Source organism: Hetaerina americana, unplaced genomic scaffold (assembly GCF_022747635.1).
Source record: "Hetaerina americana unplaced genomic scaffold, ioHetAmer1.1.p SCAF_3, whole genome shotgun sequence".
NCBI lineage: Eukaryota > Metazoa > Arthropoda > Insecta > Odonata > Calopterygidae > Hetaerina > Hetaerina americana.
The window spans coordinates 95,247,420-95,269,759 of NW_027286874.1; the positions used below are offsets into that span (position 1 = coordinate 95,247,420).

Below are 22,340 nucleotides of genomic sequence, written 5' to 3' on the forward strand. Positions count from 1 at the left end.
TTGATAAATGATGGGTGATACTCCTTCCAACTTTAAGAAACAATGAATTAACTTAAAGGAGAGACTTTTTGTACTATATTAACAGGGTGGAAAATAGCTTTTGATGTTACTTTATGGAGGAATCAAAAACCAAACAGGTTTCACCTTAAAATTTATGTCGCCATACTTTGCATGAAGCAATAAGGGTGCCTAGAAGCTCCACATTTTGAAACTATACTTTGGGTGGATAATATCATTAATCAGAGTCACAGAACTGGCTACTAGCGTGCATGCTTATGAACTTTTCTTGGGACTTCTTACTCTGTGTGCTGGCTGTCTTCGGTTTGAAAAAGCACAACGCAGAGTTTCCATGGCAACACTGATGAGGCAGACAAGAAGGTTACAATTGTAAACGAACTCTGACGTAACTATAACTTGAAATTTTTTAGTGCATTGGAATTGTGTACACTATTCACCATAAAAATCAATATGAATGAAACTTGAGAAAAATTTTATGACAGAAGGCCATATCCCCGGAAATAGTAATAACATCTAATTAATATCAATCTATGGGGATAATTCTTTACTTTTCAGTAATGATATTAATAACTCAATGTACACAAAAAAACTAACCAATGCAATCTCATGAGGATAGTAAGATGATTAAAACTAAAATGGAATGGGGGTGAAAAAAAAAGCTAATGAACATTGGATGAGTAATATGCCAAGACAAAACAACAGTAAATAATTTTTATAAGACTGAAAATAAAAATGAACAATGCTGATTCACTTTTATTAACATTAGTTAAACTATCAAATACTGAATTAAAATAACAATGACTTATCCCATCCTTTCAATATGTCAAACTTAACCTGAATGTTGATTATCTAAATATTACAGTTCTTGTGTACTTTCTTCTGCCGCATTTCTTCATGGGGCTTTTGTGTCTTATTACTTATTTTTTAATGGAGCTTTGAGTTCAACAGATTTCTTTACCACTTCAATGGCAAGTGGCTAATTAGCTGCTAAGCCTTTTGCCCCCAGGTTCATCTGATATTGTACTGACTAGAGAGACCATATCTCAAGTTTCCTAATCTTAGGTGCTGGGTGTACATGGGAACTTGTTTATGTCATATAAATAAGTAGCATTAATATGATTCTAATTAATTTTTCTAAAATAGTTCAATCAATGTTTATCGGCCTGTAGTAATGTAGAATACTATTTTATGCCAGAGATAATTATAAAAATAATTCTGTATTTGCCCAAGGACTAGCACTGAATAAATTCATTGAATAATTTATTGTATTTTCAATGGAACTTAAATCAGATGGTTATTAAAAAATCCTTTAACTCAGCAAAAATTGTAAAGAAATTAGCAATTTTTCAACCAAATGGGTGCTTTAAATGACAACATTTATTGACAACTTTAAAAAGCTTGTGTAAATGCACTCAATAAAATCTGTCCACATTTTTATTCTAAAATTACCTTGACTAAGCATTTATGTATTTTGTATGATCCACAAATTAGGTATGCATGCATTTTTCATGGATCATACTAATAGTATCTCACACAATGCTTGATTATAAAATGCAGCCAATATATCTTCATAAAGCAGTAATGAATTGTGCTGCAAACTTTCAGATAAAGAAGGTTAGCAGCTCTAATTATATTATACTTAGCTGGCTATGTTAGTTCCACATTTTTTAACTGACTCATAAAAAGCTATACATATCAAAAAGTACCAAGTAAGTTTTCACAAAATTTCAAAAAAGTGCCAATAATGCTAAGTTAGACACAAGTTGGACTCCTGCTTACAAGGACATTTGATTATGAATATTCTTTCTCAGGGACTAATGAGAATATATGCACATTTTTTTGGGAGAATAACTCACTTCTGTGAGTTTAATGAGATTCTGTTACTGCATATATTACGAAGGAGTTTCCAAAATATATCATTTTGAGGAATGAAGAAAATTGTGATGTAAAAATTTGAATTGAATCTTCGAATGACGAAAGGTAAAAAAAAGTGGTATCCTTCATCTCAGTTTGCAACTTTAATTGTCTCATACTATAATTTCATTTCTCTTCATTAAAAAAGTAAAAACTATCTTTTTAACAGCTGATTTGAAGCAAACTATGAATAGAGTTTGACACAGATGTTTGTTTTCAATTATAATTGAAAAATTTAAGAGTATGTAAAAAATAAATATGCATAATAAAGTGATAGCATTGAGAATCTAATTTTTTTAAATATATTTATTTCATTGAAATCAATTTCACTGAGTGTTCCGATTAGGTATCAATTCCTTCAAGGTTGTCTTCTACATTAAACAATGCCTTAGAGGATGACAGTTTATTTGGCACTCAATTCATCATTTTCAGGTCAATTTCTGACCAGAAGTTGGCCTAAAGCAGCATGGCAGACAAACTGGAAGGCCTGGATCTCCAACTTTTATTCCAATTATTTTTTGGAGATTACTAATATTCAACAATGAGTATCAATGCAGTGGCAACTTGCATCTGCAGAGAGATACCATAGTACCAGAGCAGGTGTATATCAATATGATCTGACACTATATAAACTTATTATAAAAATTAATAAATTGGTGAAATAGAGGATAATAAATTTTTTTCTTATTGGAGCAACTAATTTTTCCTGAAAACCAAGTTGCTGCAACATTTAAGTATCCAATTATTCAGTGAAGCTGAATAGATTGTTTGAAAAACTATTAAGAAACCTGGACTAAGAAATAGACGTCAATGTCAGAAATGATGTCAACATCAAAGTGAACATGGGTAGATCTTCTGTCACAAAGCATTTCATAAATTAAGAAATAAACAGACAGCTCCATATGTTTCACAGACATTTCCTAAATTCTAAGAATTCCAAGATTCCCAAAGATCTAGGAATTCCATGTGCATCAATAATAATTCTCAATATCTGCCAACCTTGTTAGGTTAAAGAAAATCTTACAAAATTATGATATGCAATAGGTTGTTATGAAATAGAGCACTTCTCTCCATCCAATCCTTAACCTGTGGGAACTATTTTGGGATTAGATCTGACACGCACACTATTCAAAATTAAATTATTCTGTGATAGGTAAGACAAACAGATTGAACAGCGTTACACTGGTTGTAGGCTTAACAATGGATGTCAACTCAATATAAATATTGACCTCAACAGTTGACTCTGATGCTTACATCAACATTATCGCTTTCCGCAACATCTATGCCTTTGCTAATGTCAACATAGATATCAGTGAGAGGTTGAAATTGCACTGATATAGTGCCTCAGCATGAAAAACCTAATGTCGCATAACCCTAGGTACCATTGTTTTTGCTTGAGTGCCACCTAAGGACTAGAAGACCTATAAACTGATCGCTTAAGCTTCTCCCTTTGGGGGTTTCAAGGATATGCATAACCAAACCAGGAAATACTTAAAAGCAGTCTCATGTTAAAGCATATTTATGTACACTTACTTACTAATTTGAATTCTAAGTCATTTTCTAAGCCCCAATATGTACATATTTATGAATAGTTTACAATCATAAATTATGAGTCTTAACATACTCTGAGTATGTTTTCTTCTCCTCATGTAAATACTCTAAAACACTAAAATGAAGACAGTTTTTGAACTCATGATGTATATGAAACACTGATAAAACAAGAAAAATGTTACAAACAAAAAGAGTATTACCCTGGTCCTGGGTAGTAGTATGGTGGAGGCCTCTCATATTCTGTTGGTGGACTATGGTACCTTGGAGGACCACTTCCATTTGGGTAGTCCCAGTGCCTAAAACATTAACAAGAGAGAGCAATAGAGCAACAACAAGTTTGCAGAAATAAAAAGATATTTATTTTTAACAAGTTTGCTAAATATGAGAAATGTTAATGAAACTGATTTTTTTATTACTGTCGCTGAGTAATGCAAACTCATCAAAATCTATTCATGAAATTGTTTTCCTTGTAAAAGTTGATCATTAAATGGAGTTTACCACTTAAAAGATCATTATGGTGTTATCTGACATAATGAAATATGAAAAAATCCATAATATTCAAAGTTTAAAAATGAAATAGAATTCCTATTAGCCATGCTCACATTTGGTCCCAATAGCAAGCTAAATATGAATTACATATAACAGTTACAAGAGAGATAATGAATTATTATACTAATAATTTAAGTAAACTATGAACAAAATGTTTATCTATGTACACATCTGTCTTTAATGTTAACAATTTAATTGATTGCTGAATGAGTGCCATTAATTCTAACAGATATTGCAATTGTTATATATGCCTTATGCTGCCATCTTTGAGCCTCCAGAGATTATGACCCGAGGGATTAATAACAATCACGGTCATAGTGATGTTCCGCCATCTAATATTCCATTAATACGTAAAAAAATTAACTATCATGATGGCTAGTTAAAAATGGCAGAGAAAAAGATATCTATCTATAACTAGTTGGCAAAGGAGGAAAGAAATTAACACCTCAATATAGGGAATGGCTTTATACTTCCAATTCTTTCCTTTACCACAAATTTATTACAGTTTTGACTGAGATATTTTTCTCATTTTTACGGGGTTTCATAAAATTAGTTACACTATAGGCATAGTTATGCACTTTTGGGCTTTTGGGAACAGCAAAGCAAAATTTTCTTACATGGAGGATACTTCATTACATATACAGGTACATGTAGATTTGAAATAATAGGAGCTTTACCAATTTTTCATCGTAAATGAGTGAAAAAACTCGTAATAATGGCTATTAATAATTTTATAACCTAACCCAAAACCTTAATGAGATTGGAAAGTGAAATTATGAATGATAAATGATAAATAAATCTCAACTAATACTTATTACCAGCATGTCATCACTTTTGGACTAAAAACACATTTTATTTCAACTCTTACTTTGGTATCTAAAATGGAAGCAGCATATTATCACTTTGAGCTAAAATTACAATTTATTAAAGATTATTTTGGAATCAAAAATACATTAAAGAAAATATATAAAGCACAAGTTTATTTTACTGTAGGTAAAAAAGCTGAATTCCACCCAAAATACAAAGTACAAAATGAGGAGGAAAACAATAGATCAATAATGATCAACAGATATGCTGGAATACTTTGTAAATGCAGAAACTGTTAAGAGGAGAACAAGCTATGTACTTAAAAATGTTTGAACTAACCCACATTAATTATTAAGTGCATACACCCAACCCAGTCAACATAGCTGTTCACCCACTTGATTTCTTAAAAATGAGACAAGCAGCAAATTTGTAAGCTCAGGAGCCAATGTAAAAATAATCCAGCAAATTTATAAATTGATGACAATTATGCCACTCCTTAACCAATCACACATTTTTTCAAACAAAATAAAACCAAAATGTCAACCTTAAGGTGGTTTTTCTATAAATTATCTCAGAAATGTTAGCCTATTTCACAGAAATCCATGCTATAACCCAATTAGAAGACTAAGGAGCAACATCTTTTTTGACCTATAAAAATTGTGAATTTTATTATTTTAATGAATCATGGAGTATGAAATTTCACTCTTTGCTCAAGGAAATTTATAAATAGTAGAAATTAAGGCCCAATTAAATAACCATTTTGATAATAGACCACAAATCAATCATGATGCTCATTAAGTGTCACTCAAATACATAAAATTCAAGGACTTGAATATGACTTGATATGACTGCTTTCTGTATCCTGTGAAATAATATCATCTGTTTAGGAGTCTGTGAGGAGAGAAGTGTAATGGATATAATGGCCCATACTGAAGTTTCCAAGTAAAAAAAGGTAAGTCCTTATACTCCCTAATGCATCCATGATAACGCAAATGATATTCCTAAAAAGGGCTTAGCACACAGCTGCAATGATTGATGTCTATAGCAAGGCCAGAGAAGAGCAAGATTGCTGCTAGTATCTATGTCGAGCTCAGTTTATTTTTGTTATAATAGCTTTCATTGCTCAAATTATTGCATAGTAATAATATTCAAAGTTAATGATTCAGCTCCGAATAAATATGTGTATAATTAATATATGCACGTTGAAATGCCCGACCCCAGGAGATTATGATTGCCATGTCACAATAGCAAGGTCATTTGTCCTTTCATAGGAATCTTAAATTGCTACATCTACTGGCCATGTACAGAATCATGTGAAGCAAAAAGGAAGGAATTTTAAATACTGTAATTTATAACTGAAGAAATTAACAGACAGTATTTATGTGATTAAAATTTTACTTCAGTTGACAACACATTAAGTAGAAGTGAGCACATCATATTAGCCTGAATATTATATTTTTTCTTCAATATCTGTTTTTGAAGGTCATATTTGTATGGTTTAGCAAAAATTCCCTTGTCTCTTTTAACAACCACACACCATGATCCAATTCCACAGTAAGCCCCTCTTTAAATCTGTACACTTCCTTCCTCCCTTCATTTTGACCCACATCCCTATCCTATTCCTGCCTTGCTTGCCCCCTAACATTCTCCCCTCTATTACAGTCTTCAACATCTCATCGGTCCGGAGACATTTTTCAGTAGATAAAACTACGTCATCATGTAAATAAGTACTCTGGCTCCTAATATAGGAAAAACTGAATTTTCAACAAAAAAAATAACAGAATGCTAATTAAAATTTGCTGACTTTGGATCATGATAAAATGTGGGAAGAGTAATCTATGCAATAAGAAATAATTACACATAACTCACTTCAATAATATCATCTATAGGAAATAGTTGCTAAATTGATACAAAAAATATTTTAAATCACACCATGATCCAATTCCACAGTAAGCCCCTCTTTAAATCTGTACACTTCCTTCCTCCCTTCATTTTGACCCACATCCCTATCCTATTCCTGCCTTGCTTGCCCCCTAACATTCTCCCCTCTATTACAGTCTTCAACATCTCATCGGTCCGGAGACATTTTTCAGTAGATAAAACTACGTCATCATGTAAATAAGTACTCTGGCTCCTAATATAGGAAAAACTGAATTTTCAACAAAAAAATAACAGAATGCTAATTAAAATTTGCTGACTTTGGATCATGATAAAATGTGGGAAGAGTAATCTATGCAATAAGAAATAATTACACATAACTCACTTCAATAATATCATCTATGGGAAATAGTTGCTAAATTGATACAAAAAATATTTTAAAAATTATATCATGATTCTTTTTGTGTATATTGCTTAGTTAAAGAAGTTCAGGATTAAGTGTAGAGAAGTTGAAAAATAACAAATATAATGAACAGATATTCTGCAATTACATATTAACATATTTAAATTTAGCTAGTGTAATATATGATAACAAAATATAACTAGTGAAATATAATATTAAAATAAATAATACAGCTAATTAAATATATTATTACAATGAAATCTGTGTGCCAATGCAGTTAATATTTAATAGGTGGAATGAAATTGCAGGATTTGACAAATATACGAAGAATTGAGACATTAGGTGCTATCAGCATGCAAATTATGCATTTTTTGTTTCAACAGATTAAATGATTATAAATTCGTCTTACTGACGGAAAGCAAATAAACTTCTTTCTCTAATCAAATTCTGCACTATTGCTCAAGTTTATGGACATTTTAATTATTTTGATGGGAAATATTGAACTATATGTTAAAAATGTAGCATTGTAACTTAGCTTAATCTCACCTTGCAATCATTCTTCAATGCTTTTCAAAATGACTAAAATTTACAATTTATCATGCAAATGACAAGCAGAAGATAAAATTTTATTTTTCTTACCCATAAGATGCTAGCTTCAAATAAGCTCATGATTGAAAGTTTAAAAATTTATGTGATTGGGAATAAGGTGTGTCATAGCTCATGAATTTGAACACTCAAATCCTTCAAAGGGTGATGAAGTAAAGGAGTTATAATGCAGATGAGGATGCATAAGTTACATAAAATTATTATACATAAGAAGATATAAAATTTATTAGGGGATAAGGATTCTATAACGATATAGAAAGAATCAGTACAAACTGAAAAAAAGGATCATTTTTTATTGGAAAACTCGAATACCTAATGCAAAAAAATTTAGAAAGAAGAAACATATTTCAATTCATTAGGAATGTATTTTTGCATTACTCTAATTGCTTTTACACTGGGCAAAAATCTGAATACTTTATTATCTAAGATTATATTTAAACAAATATTTTTGTTAATCATCACAGTAAAGTTTTTCTAAGATGTCTTTGTAATATTAAAGTTGGCAAAATATATTTGTGTGTTGAATTATTACTATATAAGCCTATACATACAATTACATTTAAAATAGTTCAGTGTAACATTTATTCATCCCCGGATTTATGAACTTTTGAAATATATACATCAAATTTTCACAAAGAAATAACCTAGTTTCAGCGAGTCTTCAAATAAAAAAGTCACCACATTTAACAAATAGCAATTTGGATGACTACCTACATTAAAAATTTACTACCTCCTCAATTTATCCAATATGAGGAAGCTGATATACTAGAGCAGCAGAAAAATATCATGAATCCAAATATGCCAACATGTAATTGAGACATATGTATATCATAAATAAGATTAATAACACTTTCAGGATATTTTATATGAATTTGATATGAGTTATAAAAGCAACAGTCTTTACTCCAATCAGACGGTTATTCTTAATTTTCTGTTTTTCAGAAATAAGCATTTGATGAGGAGGCAGACCAAAAAACTATTAAGGTTTTTATGACATAGGTACAAAATATACAATTACATCAGGCACCTAGAATAAATAGGGAAAATAATGCTTTCAGGAGCAGTGAAGTGAGGCTGGGTACCATGGATTAGTGCAGACACTTACTTTGTGGCCACATCTCGGTATCTAGAATCACCACCACAACTACTGGTCAGGGGAATCTCATGGCCCTGCTCGCCTTCGCCTTGCCCTGCTCTACCGTATCGACCACTGTAATCGGGGACATACCCAGTCTGGTTTTCATATGTCTCGTGGTAGCTACGGTGGTGGTTTTTCTTCTCAGGGACACTGCAAGGACACAGAGAGAGGTAGGGTGGGTTACAGGTAGGGTCAGGGGTTAGTGAAAATAAAAGGGGGAAGAGCGTGGAAACAAAAGTTCACTACAAGGGTCAGAATGGACAAAAATAGCCAGGTCAAACTCTGTTATGTTGCAAATCATGGTCAAAATATCACAATTCACTCACACTCCCTTTTCCCCACAAAATCAGATGGTACATGCTTTATTAGTTCAATGCAAACAATTTTATAACACAAAAACAATGGCATTATGGTTTTCATTGTGAAATGAACTTTTCATAGTTTTCAAATTTTTAAATTTTGTTTAAATTTAAATCAATTAGTTTATGTCTAAGGCACACTTTTATCACACAATAAAGATATTTTTAATACCATAGAAATATTGTAGCAGTAGTTATTTTAATTTCATCATTTGCACTACAATTGAGCTGAATGTTTACATTTAAAACAGAGACCATCGATTAGTAACATACCAAAGTTTTTCAACAGGGGTAAGGAGAGAAATTAGAACATCCATCAACTAATGGTACATGCTGTAATACATACATAGAATGAAATTTCTACCTTAAGCTCTGGAACACTTGATCCTATTCCAAGAAAGGAGACACCCAATGACAAAACATGCCAATTAAAATACAAAACCCAATTTAAATATTGAGAAACATTTTCACATCTCAAAATAAATAACAATTTTACTTAAATGATTAAAATTACAAGATGTATCTAATCCAAATAAATACAGCAAATACATGCTTTAACCCATGAACTGTTTTCCTTTAAGATTTTAAGAATGAAGTTGAATTAATTTAAGAAAAAATAGATACATAAAAAGGAATTATCAAGATATGTAAAAAATATACACCCATTCATAGCTATATCTGAATAAGATCCTAAATACTAGGTACACTAAAGATATTAAAATGCCAACTACAGCATCAGTTTCAAACAAAAACAGACATGCCACCTCTACATATTTACTGTAATATCCACTGATAAGAAGAGATGTCAATATGAACTGTTCAAATGAAAGAAAAGTTGTGAAATTATTTTATCCACTGTTAAATCATTTTAAGAAGTAAAGAAACCCCTCAAGTAGGTTAATCACCAAAAGAAACGGGGCAGTAGTAACACGAGTAAGTAACAACTCAAAGATACAAACCCTCTTCATATAAAAAGTATGTACTATCTATGATTCAAAACATTTCATTAGCATAACACTAGAATCATGAATTAGTAAATCTTCAATCCTAATGCTGAATATAAAAATTAAAATGGAGCCACTAAACTTTGCAGACATTGAACGAAACATGCAAGTAAGTAAGTTAGAGCATTACGATAACAGCCATGCAAAAGTAAAAAGAAAATTCAAGGCTAAAGCCACCAATAGATACTATATTTATTTAAATAAATGAATACTCATCGAAAAAGATTGCTAAAAAGCATATTCCTCATAATGATGTATATCAGTGCATTCTATGATTTTTAAGCCTATGTGATGACTAAACAATTTCAATATCTGAACAAATACAGTAAAACTTTTCATCGAGTGAATAACACAAGTACTCAAAAGAATTTTAAACACAATATATAACGTTAAGATCACTAATTGCAATCAATGTCTAACTAGAGAAAATGCATGGTGAGTATTAGATGATCTTTTCAGCAACTATGTGGCTAAAGATGCTTTAATAGCTTGAGACATGTTTTAAATCAAATTCCAACTGTCATCATAAAATAATACAATTTTACTATTACATTTGGAATTTAAATTTTCATTTTATTTGCCAGCAAAATCACTATTCCACATCTGAAGAGCTTTGAATGACTTGCTTAGTATATTTATCCAAGAGTCACATTATATTCAAATAAATACAGTAGAAATCTGCTAAGTGTTAATAAAATTGATAAAAATAAATGTTAGGATATGATCATGCAATTGAACCAGTTGTCAGCATTAAAACATGAAAAATAATGAAGTTTACCATAAAATAAACAACAGTAAGCTTTATATTCTTCAAGATATATATTCCAGAGCTAGGATAATCTAAATGCATCATGATCTATCATGACATCAAACATTCACTAAATAATAATGAAAAAATGTAAAAAAAATTGGCCAAAATGGATGCCAAAATGTTTATTAGGCTTAACTGAACAAAAATATTTTTGAAGAAGCAAAAAATTTATATGGTATGCAATGAATTTACTTTTAAAAAGTTAGAAGTATTTCAAGTTAATATAAGCAAAAATATTTGTGAAAAATTTGCGTCGGCTTAATTCATATTTTTTAAATAATCTCATTTTGTCTTCCAAGAGCCACCACTTGACAATTACGCAACTGAATGCACATGCAAACAGCTCCATGCTAACAACTTTTGCTTAAAAAAAAGGCAAGCATTAATAGAAAAATTGAATCTAGAATAATCCCATAACTTCAAACTCTAAGTCCTCTAACCATTCAGTACATGTATGTAGGCACATACACAACCATCGTGAATTACGTCCAAATGTGCATGTTCTTATCCCAGCATTGTTTGGTCACCCAAACAGGAATAGACTCCACGGGATCTGAGAAGAAATCAGATGTCACGAGAGATAGGTGTTTTTGAGTGAATTTTGAAATGGCAATGAGAAGCAGAGGACACCATAACACCTCTTTCTTTTTTTTAAAGCAAGCATCAACAACAAGACCAGGAGAAACAAACAACAGGCACAGTTACACAGATGCTGCTTGTCAGAAGGACACTTACTTGGCCAGAGGAATGTTATCCCGATCAGCATAGGCATCATACAAGTATTCGCTGCAAACAGATAGACAATTTTATAAAAGTCCAGGTAGAGCAGGCAGAAGGTAAGTGTAGTCAGTTTCATGCTACACGTATCACTCCTTTCACACAGATAGTCATAAACCCATACACAGATCATCAGCACCAGAATGCACAACATAAGTCTCCTCTATCAATTTAATCAGTGGTTAAAATGTCCTTAATTTACTTAAAATAAATGTGAGAGAAAGAAAGAGGGCATGTATTAGGAAGTGTCTAAAGGATTTTAAAGGAATTAGACTTTGTTATTAAAATAAACAAATAACAATAACAAGAGCAGCAACATGTAGAAATTTGCCTTGAGAAAATTAAGAATCTGTCAGTGAATATTTTGATGTCCTCTACACCATTAACATCAAACAACACAGCACATACTTTCCAACAAAATACTTACAATAAAGAAGAGAAACCAAAGAGTTATCAAGTACTTTTTGGGTGGCATGCAACAACTCATTCCAAGGGATCGCCATATCAAGGTAACAACATTATTTATGGATAAATTCAGAGAAAAGAAGTGAGGAAAAAACAATAGCATATGCATCAAGTAGTCACTTACGTTTCAACCAATGGGCCTGGATATGGGTCTGACTTCCTGTACAATCCAGAGAGGAGAACTGACAACACTATCGTTGGGATGAACAGTATGATGCACCAGCCAATACTAGCCCAAAAACCATTCTAAAAATACAAAAATGATCGTGATTATTTTAGCCACCATTTTGAAAAAAGATAAATGCAAGTTAAGGTTAAGTATAAATTTAGACATTTGGGAATTAAAATATATACTCTATATGCATACTTCATTTTAAGAAAAATTTATCTATAACATCATACTAACTGTAACACTAATGTATTTACCTATAATTTTAGAAACTACACTACATGAATCCACAAAACATATTGAAAATAAAATGCACTTACAAAAGGATTCAATATTTTATCACAGACAGAAACAACGGTGGCATTGTAGACTTGACTCATTGGCCAGCACTTTCCCACCTGGGTTTTGGTTTGTGTAACAACATGAGCCAAGTAATCATCAATATGTCGAATAAACTCTCTTACAAAAGTTTCTGCAAGCTGTGGGAATACAAAGAAAGTAATCATCAAAAATCAGATAAAGGTATCTTAATGTATCAAAAGTTTGAGAACAAAATATACGAGGTCATTCAATAAAAATCGTATAAATTCAAATAAAATGCTATCGAAATCCACTTCCATAACTTGCCTTTCATCAAAGGTACATACAAATACGCTCAACATTTTACATAATATGTCATAACTTCATATTCCTCATGAAAATTTGTGATTGCCAATAAGCCTTTCAAAAAAGCTTATAAAAAGAAAGATTGGTAGATCAGTGTAATTATGAATAACAAATTTATTGCATAAAACATCCAAAAAAAATGAATCATAATTTTATAACAAAGGCTATTCAATTTGCAATAGTTCTTAGGTAATTTAATATTATTATTACCTGAGCTACTTCTTCAGGTCCTCTGGAAGCTAAAATTTCTTGAGCTTCTTCCACTTCTTGCATCAACTCTCGAACTGCTTCTCTTAAGCTAGTTCTGTTGAATCGAAGATCATCTCTTAGAGCTGTAGCATTTTCTCTCAGCTGTCTAACCATGCTAAGCATATTTCCTACTAGAGTTTGTTGAGTAGATTCTAAGAATATGGCTTCATTGCGAAGTGCATTACCAATCTGTGGGACAAAAAAATATTTATTAGAATAGCTACATATTTCAATAAAATTTGACTTGTGGTAATTGAATACAATTTGGGTAATGTTATCATGAAGAATTACAAGTTGAAGTAATAATCAAGAGATTACAAACTAAACTTGAGTATCATATTTTGATACTTAATGGCTATAAACATTCAAGACTTAAGAAAATAATAATTAAATTACAGAGTAAATTCACAAGTTTTTGCCGAAGAATTCAATTCCCCATCAACAATTACCACCACTTCATCACACCAGAATACTAGCACAAAGTTAATGCATATTTTTTTACTAAATAAGTAATTTACTACAAACAACGAGGGTTATACATATATAAAGAGGATAAAAATAAAAGCAAATAAAATTTGAAAAAATACTAGAGAGATCAATTTAATGAGGAAAATAATGGGGCAGTACTGCTGCCAAACCTAATATTTTTCAAACACGGTTAAAAAGAAAAGTACATACTGTCAGTTGGCTATCAGGTAGTTCCTGAGCAGTCCTCACTAAAATTGCTGAAAGCTTCATCAAATCTATGGAAGTGATCTTTTCCTCAAGCTGGAAAATAAAATATCATATAATTCAAAAGTCAAAATCAGATTCATCAATGGTACTGCTACTTAAAAAAACGTGTACAACTCACAATTTCTGAGTAGGTTGGAAAGTCTATATCTGAGAGCGGAGAAGCTGCTAAGTTGTCAAGTTGACGGCGTGCTTCAGGTGTAAGGATTATCACCTTACTATCCAACCTAATTTGTGACTGAAGCTCTTCAATTTTCTCCATGAGGCCAAATCTAAATTTGTAATCTACAACCTCAGAGACATTCATTACCGACTCAAGGGCTAGTACTGAGTAAATACTTTGATTTTGATGACAGGCTCTTTAAAAATAATAAAACTAGGATAAGTATTATTTCAGAAAATAGTATAAAAATTCACCATCAATTATCATTTAAGTGAAATTAATGCAATTAACTTCCATTCATTAAAATATAAGAAATAGCTCATGCCAAGAATAATTTTCCTTACCTTATCACAGTGCTCACATTTACATCAACATTAGTATGAGGAGGTGGATAGATCTGTCCCAGTGGTACAGCTTCATCTACCAGTGCCATTATTCTAGACTTGGATGGCTGATGCAGAGGCTCACAAACAGCTTTTTCAAGCACCACCCCAATCAGAAAATGTGCAACCATCACAACGGTCAGAATTGTAGAGAAAATGAAGATCACATAGACCCCACTATTGAGATACAAGAAAGATAAATTTAAAAGTTATCAAAAGACTGATTTATAATAAGGGTGTACAGGTATTCCTACCTGTATTCTAAAATTCAGCACCAGTGCCATTAGCACTGACAAACCAGAATACATGCTACAGCTACTTAGGCAGTATGACACATGAAAGATAACCTTATCAACTGACCTATATTTGTACATGCATTTGTATATGCATGCTATTATGTAAGGAGTTTAGGTAAGGAATACAAAAAAATAAAAAAAGTATGTTTCTGGGCATCAAACATTCTATTTATTTTGTGATTGCATCAATTTTATGTCAGTTGCCTTTTGGTAACCATACAAGATTCTTAACGGTAACTATGCTATAATTACCATTGCATGTATTCATTGCTTTATGCATTGTATGAAGATATCACATGAGATTAATTATTCAAATAGTGATTTTGATAATATTGAGAGGATATTTAAATACTGAGGCTGATAAAGTTCTTATTATTTCTCCAAAAAATTGACACTGCCTGCATTCTGACATATTAATGAACCCTTTTCTAGATCCATTATCTTTTCTATAGTCATTGTTTTCTGATTTTCCTGATTGCACCTCTACTGCAGTTACTGCATAAGTGCAGCCAACAGGCAACATTAATGGTGATAGAATTCATGGCAGGAAAATTCTCCTCTACAAAGTCATAATCTGTAGCTGCACAGTACCCTAAGTAGATTTTGGAATGAAGTTGCAACATTGGCAGCACTGGTGGTGAATTTTGGAATACACCTTAACATCACATTTAAATGACCATGGAAACGAGTTTAAATATGTACTACCTACATCATTGAAGATGCACAGTTTTTACATTGGAATACATATTTTAGGATGACCATTCATATAATTACTGTTTTAAATGAAAATGGCATTGTATATACATGCAGAAAAAATTTCCAGTAGCCTACCATAATTTAATGAAAATAATGGAGTCATGAATATATTACTAATACAAATATACTCACGCCATGAGGAATCTTGCTCCAACTCCTTTATTGCAGCAATCATCACCTCCATAAACACCATCAGGTCGTTTTCCACAGAAACCATAAAACAAACCCAATACTATGCAGAGAAGTATGATAAGTAACAGAACACTCATGCCCATGTCCAAGTAATACCTTAAAAAAAGTAAAGAACAAGATTGTAAAAATATTCAGGAAACTCTTTGCTCAATGAAGTATATTATTCTGTTCAATTAACAGAAGAATAACAGAAACAGCAAAATAAAATGTTAAGCAAAGTTCCATCAAAATTAGTCTCTATAAGCAGTTTATTATAATGTGAACTACACCACTAACTTTGGAATAACTTGTCTATTTAGTTATAAACATTTTTTAAAGTTTCATTTGATAGGAGAGGGCAGAGCCCTTGCTTATCCTCACCAATCAAAGTTTTGTGATGCATGAAATTGATTTATGGGTAAGATCATGAGTTTTTTAGACCATTAGCTTCCCATATTGATCTGATCTTATGAGAACTGCACACAATCTGACGAATGGATTCTCCAAATATGAAATCAGAGCCCTTTGGTGGCAGAATGCCTAACCATTCGGCCACAATGTCGGCCACATGATTTTCTATTCATGAGAAATTTAAAGCTTACCTGTACTGGGAGTATTCTTTGATGAATGCACCACCTTTATGAAGAGGCTGAGTAGTATATTCAGAAACATATGTATTGACAGTGTCAATAACTTTTGTAATGTTGACAGCCCCCTCTTTTATTTCATGACCTAAATGAGATGAGAGGCAAAAACCAAGATCACAATAAAAACATTCTAAGTTCACATCATTAAGCAGATACAAACAAAGCAATGTAGAGTGAAATAAAACTACTATACCTGCTTTTCTAATGGCATTTCCTATTAATGGTATTGACTCATTTACTGCACTCTGAATCTTTAACTGAATGCCATCAAAGGCTTCCTTTCCTTTCAGTACTTCTTGCTCTATTTCATTATCAATAAGGTCCGACACATTTTTCAAACTGTCTGTCACATTTGGCAGCTGAAATTAATAATACCATGAACATAAATAATGAGCACTAGTTAATGTCTTTTTTTCCATCACATATTAAAGTAGTATAATTAAAAGTGACTGGATTAATGGAAAAACATTCACATCACATATCTTACGACCAAACAAAATGCTTTCATACTAAGAAAACATGCTTCATAACTGAGGAAAAACATTTCATCACCAGATAAAAATATAGATAATGCCCAAAGACTACTTTGTGCACATGAGCATGAAAACATTCATGCAAATACTGAAGAATAAAATTTTGAAATACATGTTACCTTTGGGAAATACCTGTCTAGCAACTTAAGCATGAAATAAATAAGAAAATACTCAGTTAGCATGTAACCTAGTTCACAACTGTAAATACCTATGGTAACTTAAAGGTAATTTGAAATATTATAAAACACTGCATATTTTGAGGCTTTTAAATACAATAATGACAATATCAAGGAACAAAAAAATGGAGAAATAAACTGACACCCTTACTTTTTTGAAATCTGCTTCAACTGACAGGCCTTCTATGTCATACTGCTTTAGCACTTCCAAACATGAGGACGATGTGCATTTTTCTAACTTTTCAATTAACCTTTTCCTTACATCCTGAAGACCTGTTAAAGGTTCATGTCAATCATTACAATTGAAACACAGTCAAATTGCTGATAAATAACTTTACATAATAACTCTTAAGATCGATAATTACCTTGATTTAACTGTGATGAATTTCCTTGTAAATACTTTGTTACAGTTTTGATATCATGCAGATCCTCTTTTATTTTTCCCAATCCAGAAACAATAGATGTTAGGTTTTGAAGAGCAATAGCTTTGGAAACTTCAGCTAATTTATCCTTCACTATTTTTCCACTTGCTATTGCAGGAGAGAAGCGAAATAGAAAAATATGATTAAAATAAAAATCATGCTAATACCATATCTTTACTGGTCCCAATAAGTCACACTCAAGTATATTATACCTTCAAGAATCTTGTTGAGTACAATTTCTAATTCAAGGAAATTGGTGACCAGTAAGTTGTTCACCTCCTGAAATAATTACAATGATTGAGAAAAATTAATAGTTTGTAAAACCAAAGGTTGAAATCAATAATTTTTAACGGTATACATCATCATATATTCAATATATATAGCGTTAAATAATAAATATGGCTTTGAAAATATCTGATGAATTTTGGAATTACAGAAATAAATTAACATGATCTGTATCCTAAGTCGTCACTCTGACATGTACTATTCATCTCTACGTCAATGCCTGGAGTTTTAAATGTTCATGAAAATGACTTTCCAGTCTTTGATGTAATTTCACTTAGTATGGCATTATCGCTTTGTTTGAAAACAAATAGGGTATTATAAGATGAAAATGGTTGAAAAATTGACAAATGAATGGATAATTTGTTTGGTGAAGGGTAACCAAAAGCTAAAAATTTTATACTTACTATTGGTTGATTTTGCTACCTTTAATTACTGTTTTCTGACCATGGGGCCAAAATTATGAATCTATGAAGAGCTGTTGGCATAAGAGAGACACTTCCGAAATTGCTCCGCCATATTACAAAAGTTTCCCTCACACTTCACAAAAAACCACAATATTTTAATAATAGTAGGCATATGTATAAATGGCCCAAATTGCATACGCTATAATGACAAGATATTGCAGCTGATGCCATTCCAAGCAAATTAAAAATATCAGTGATGATATGAAGACATAAAATTGGCAAAATATGAACTTTAGCTCTTTACCACACTTGCCTATGCATATTCAGCCTTTCATTGAGAGTAAAATGTTACCTATATAATACACTATTGTTTATTTTTCCATTAGGACCAGCAAACTTTGACAAATCATTTAATAGCCTCCATAAAATACATAAATAATTTTAATAAACTAAAGGAATTCCACCGAAAGCACTGAAATAAACAAGGCTCATTAAAATCAAATACTTGATCATTTAAAAAGGATATCACCATTAAAGTGCATTCATTAGCACAGCTAAAAAATTAAAATTTTTAAATATTTTTACTTTATGGATACAAGATATCTATGCATAATTTTTATTTGAAAATTTTCTCATATTGAATTAGAGTTAGAATGTACCTTAATATGAAATGTTACTTGACTTGACCATTTGGCATTTCACTGTCCTCCATCTCAGTCAAGCCCTACGAGTTATTTAGTGAATATGTATAAAAACTAAATGGATAGTCAAATGCTGAATCCTTTAGTTAATCTAATAGCATCATTAAAAAGTTCAAAAAACAGAAAAAAATAAAGCAATTAATTTGTGAAGATAAAAACAATTGATTTGTTGATTATATGAATACATCTTTATAGCCACATAAGAATTTATTTCAATTGGAATGCTCACTAAGATGAGTATTTCACTTATTATTCACTTAATCAGATTATGTAAAATTATATTAACACAATTACCTCTTTTGTGTTAGAAAGATACAGTTTTGTATCACTTAGCCCAGTCTTCAAACTAGAAGTCAAATCTTGTGTCCCTTCCTCCATATATTCATTAGTGACAAAGGCACAAACAACTCCAAACCTACAAAGAAATAGAATGAATTATTGATAGATCATAGTTTTATTTTTAAGAGTCATAGGCAAATTGATGTAAGACAATTCATTTTATTAAACTAGAAATAATAGACAATATAACTGGAATTCTTTGAATAGTACTCATTTATAACACATACATTTTTTAATTTAGTAGGCAGTTGGAGGGAATAAATGAGGTCATGATGAATGTATAATCAACCTCTGCATCTGGCAAAACAATAAGCCATAGGAAGAAGCCAACTGAAAAATCAAATACTTAAAAAACTCCTACCACCCTGAGAATAATTTCTCTATCACAGCCACCATACTTGCATGTAAAATTGTGTCATAGGTAAATATTTTAACACTGAATAGAGAATAATGGAGGGCTGCAGGAAACCAGTCTTAGGAGTGAAATACTGATGAAAGAATGATAAATTTCAATTTGCAACTGAAGTGCAATGGAATGGGAAGAGAGAAAATAGATATTTAGCCCATAAACTACTCTCAATATTGCTTTAATGTTAAATCACCAATGAGAATTTTTAGGAAGAATTTACACTTACAGAATTATCGTAGCAACCAGGGAGAGGAATACTCCAAATGTCAGCCGTCTGCAAGGGTCTCTGCGCTTTTCATATGGATGGCGAGAATCGGATCCTCCACATTTGCCAGCACAGCGGCAAAAGCAAAAGATTAGTCCCACACATGGTGCCAGGATAGCCAAGGCCAGGGCCACTCCCGATACTGCAGCTACACCCACCCAATGGTTGACTAATGTCCTCCACTCAGTGGCAGCATCCCCTAATCGAAGTTTACCCGGTCCATCAACCACTACTAAACCTGTTAATAAAAAAAAATTGTATGAATATTTACTTATTCATGAACGCATTACTAGAATTTGACTAATTTTAAGTAAAACTAGTAAAGCAACAACACTACAATCGCCCTACCCATAAAATATAATTTTGTAGTCCACCACCAACAGAGTGCTGCAATTCTCTAAGAAGGCACTCTGTATATCATGGGAAGCATATAAATTAGACAAGGAAACAGAGAGGAAAAAATACCAATTCCCCACATTTTTGTCATAAAATTCCGATTTGAAAGTATAATTGGGTGATGAATTCTTTATTAACTAATTTAAATTGATAAATGCCACTGTAGTGATTTTAATTTTCACAACGAACCATATAGTTTCAGGCTTATCTTTGTGGAAACTTTCCACATTGGACAGAAATGATACATGTATTTAACACTTGTGATTTCCACTATACCATTTTTATTTACACAGCCTGGTTTTCAACACTTTGTGATGACACCTGAACAGGCGTGAAGATGACGTGAAGCGTCAAAACCTGGATCATGCGAATAAAAATAGTACAGTGGAAATCACAACCGTTAAATATTATTCCGTCCAAGTAATTTTTAACAATACTTAACGCATCTTTCTAAAATATCAATACTTTTTTATATCTTTCACTAGCCATAATGCTTTATTCCTAACAATGACTATCAATTCCTTCAAATGGTGCATGCATCTTAAGGGATGCACAAATGAAAAGTGAATAGGAAAACTGGGCAAGTACACATGAAGTTTCTTGGTTAATGTTCACATTTAATATTCGATTGATTATTTATAACTAATAATTATGTGAACATGTTCAACACAAAAATTAATGCAAATGTTGCCAGGTAAAAATGTATGAGACTAGTAACAATAATTTAGTTATAAAAAGAAACAAGAATAATTTATCTATCAAAAGAAATATTTGAAAATTGCATATTACAATTGTTAGCTAGTCTATTAAAAATGGCCAGGAATGACAAAATTATCAGCAATTTACTTAAATTGTTGGCGTTAGCCCATAAAAGATTACAACAAATTATGGTAAATGATAAACTATGCCCAGACCATCATCATCCAGACTAAACTAGATACATAAAACCATCAACAGATTCTCCGGAACATGCCCAATATACAGGTATGGTTATTATTTAAGAGATCAGAATAGCATTCAGGGGTCCTAAGGCATTTCATTTTGACAGCAACGTTATCTCGTTAAATAGTTACCACAACAAAAGAATCTGCCAAAAATGTTGTTATATTTGTGTACAAAACAATATGAAAATGCTTTGGTGGTCTTCCGCAACTTTCCGGAGTAGACTAAATTATCAAAGAGCCATGTTTAGCGGATGTTGAGTTTCATCTTTCCGATCGAATGGTGGTGGACGCAGAAAGAAGGTAAAGGGAGGCGGAACTTCCCTCTCACAGGATATCCGTGGATGGGGGAATCATTATTCACGCAAACCTCCTCTTTGGGAAATCATTTTGACACGTCCCCTTTCAATTCGCCGGAGGTCTTTTTTTTAATGATCACCGCTCCTCGTAACATCCCTTTTACCCTTAAAATCCATTGCCATGCCGCCCCCGGAATGAGGGACAGCCTTAACTTATCGACCAGCTTCCCCACAAAGGTGCGGGCGGTATAGGTGCCCCTGGTTGGAAGGAGAGACGGAAGAAGGTTGTCGTAAAAAGAAAGCGCGTTGTACAAAGCGGGAGTTCGCGGAGCCATGGAAGGGGGGGGGAGGAGGGAATGTCCAGTCTGGTTCCGTCCAAGGTTCGGAGAAAGGAAGGGGACGTAAAGGATACTAAGGAGAACGGTGTAGAGGCAGGGTGGGAAGCCCTGCGAGAAATGTACCGAAGGGAGGGAAAGGAACGACGGAAGGACTTGAAATTTAAAAGGATGGGTCTCGGGGTGGAAGGGAGGGCAGGATCGGAAAGTTGGCAGGGTGGAGGTAGAAGGGAGTCTAGCGAAATGTGGAAATTTGGAAAAAAAATGGTAAAGACATGGGAAATAGTCAAGGGCGACGGACTTAAACCCACGGCATAAGAATG

At 32.3% G+C, this 22,340-nt stretch overlaps 1 protein-coding gene across 9 annotated transcripts in view; it reads right to left on the reverse strand.

Annotated features, from left to right (window-relative positions):
- The window catches only part of LOC139691077 (prominin-like protein), a 119,747-nt gene that overhangs the window by 9,236 nt on the left and 88,171 nt on the right, over positions 1–22,340 (reverse strand). Inside the window, exons 2-20 of one of the 9 annotated variants that reach the window (XM_071588813.1) lie at positions 20,008–20,284; positions 19,328–19,448; positions 17,856–17,922; positions 17,587–17,751; positions 17,373–17,494; positions 17,165–17,188; positions 16,706–16,871; positions 16,468–16,597; positions 15,827–15,982; positions 14,604–14,819; positions 14,218–14,455; positions 14,043–14,132; positions 13,326–13,553; positions 12,770–12,928; positions 12,405–12,526; positions 11,774–11,824; positions 8,832–9,014; positions 3,684–3,779; positions 301–358 (exon numbers count right to left, since the gene is read on the reverse strand). In XM_071588813.1, the coding sequence (XP_071444914.1) occupies positions 301–358; positions 3,684–3,779; positions 8,832–9,014; positions 11,774–11,824; positions 12,405–12,526; positions 12,770–12,928; positions 13,326–13,553; positions 14,043–14,132; positions 14,218–14,455; positions 14,604–14,819; positions 15,827–15,982; positions 16,468–16,597; positions 16,706–16,871; positions 17,165–17,188; positions 17,373–17,494; positions 17,587–17,751; positions 17,856–17,922; positions 19,328–19,448; positions 20,008–20,284 (2,669 nt within the window). Of the gene's footprint in view, positions 1–300; positions 359–3,683; positions 3,780–8,831; positions 9,107–11,478; positions 11,592–11,773; positions 11,825–12,404; positions 12,527–12,769; positions 12,929–13,325; positions 13,554–14,042; positions 14,133–14,217; positions 14,456–14,603; positions 14,820–15,826; positions 15,983–16,467; positions 16,598–16,705; positions 16,872–17,164; positions 17,189–17,372; positions 17,495–17,586; positions 17,752–17,855; positions 17,923–19,327; positions 19,449–20,007; positions 20,285–22,340 lie in introns of those variants that run through there. The other 8 variants (XM_071588814.1, XM_071588815.1, XM_071588817.1 and 5 more) reach the window with 8 other exon arrangements.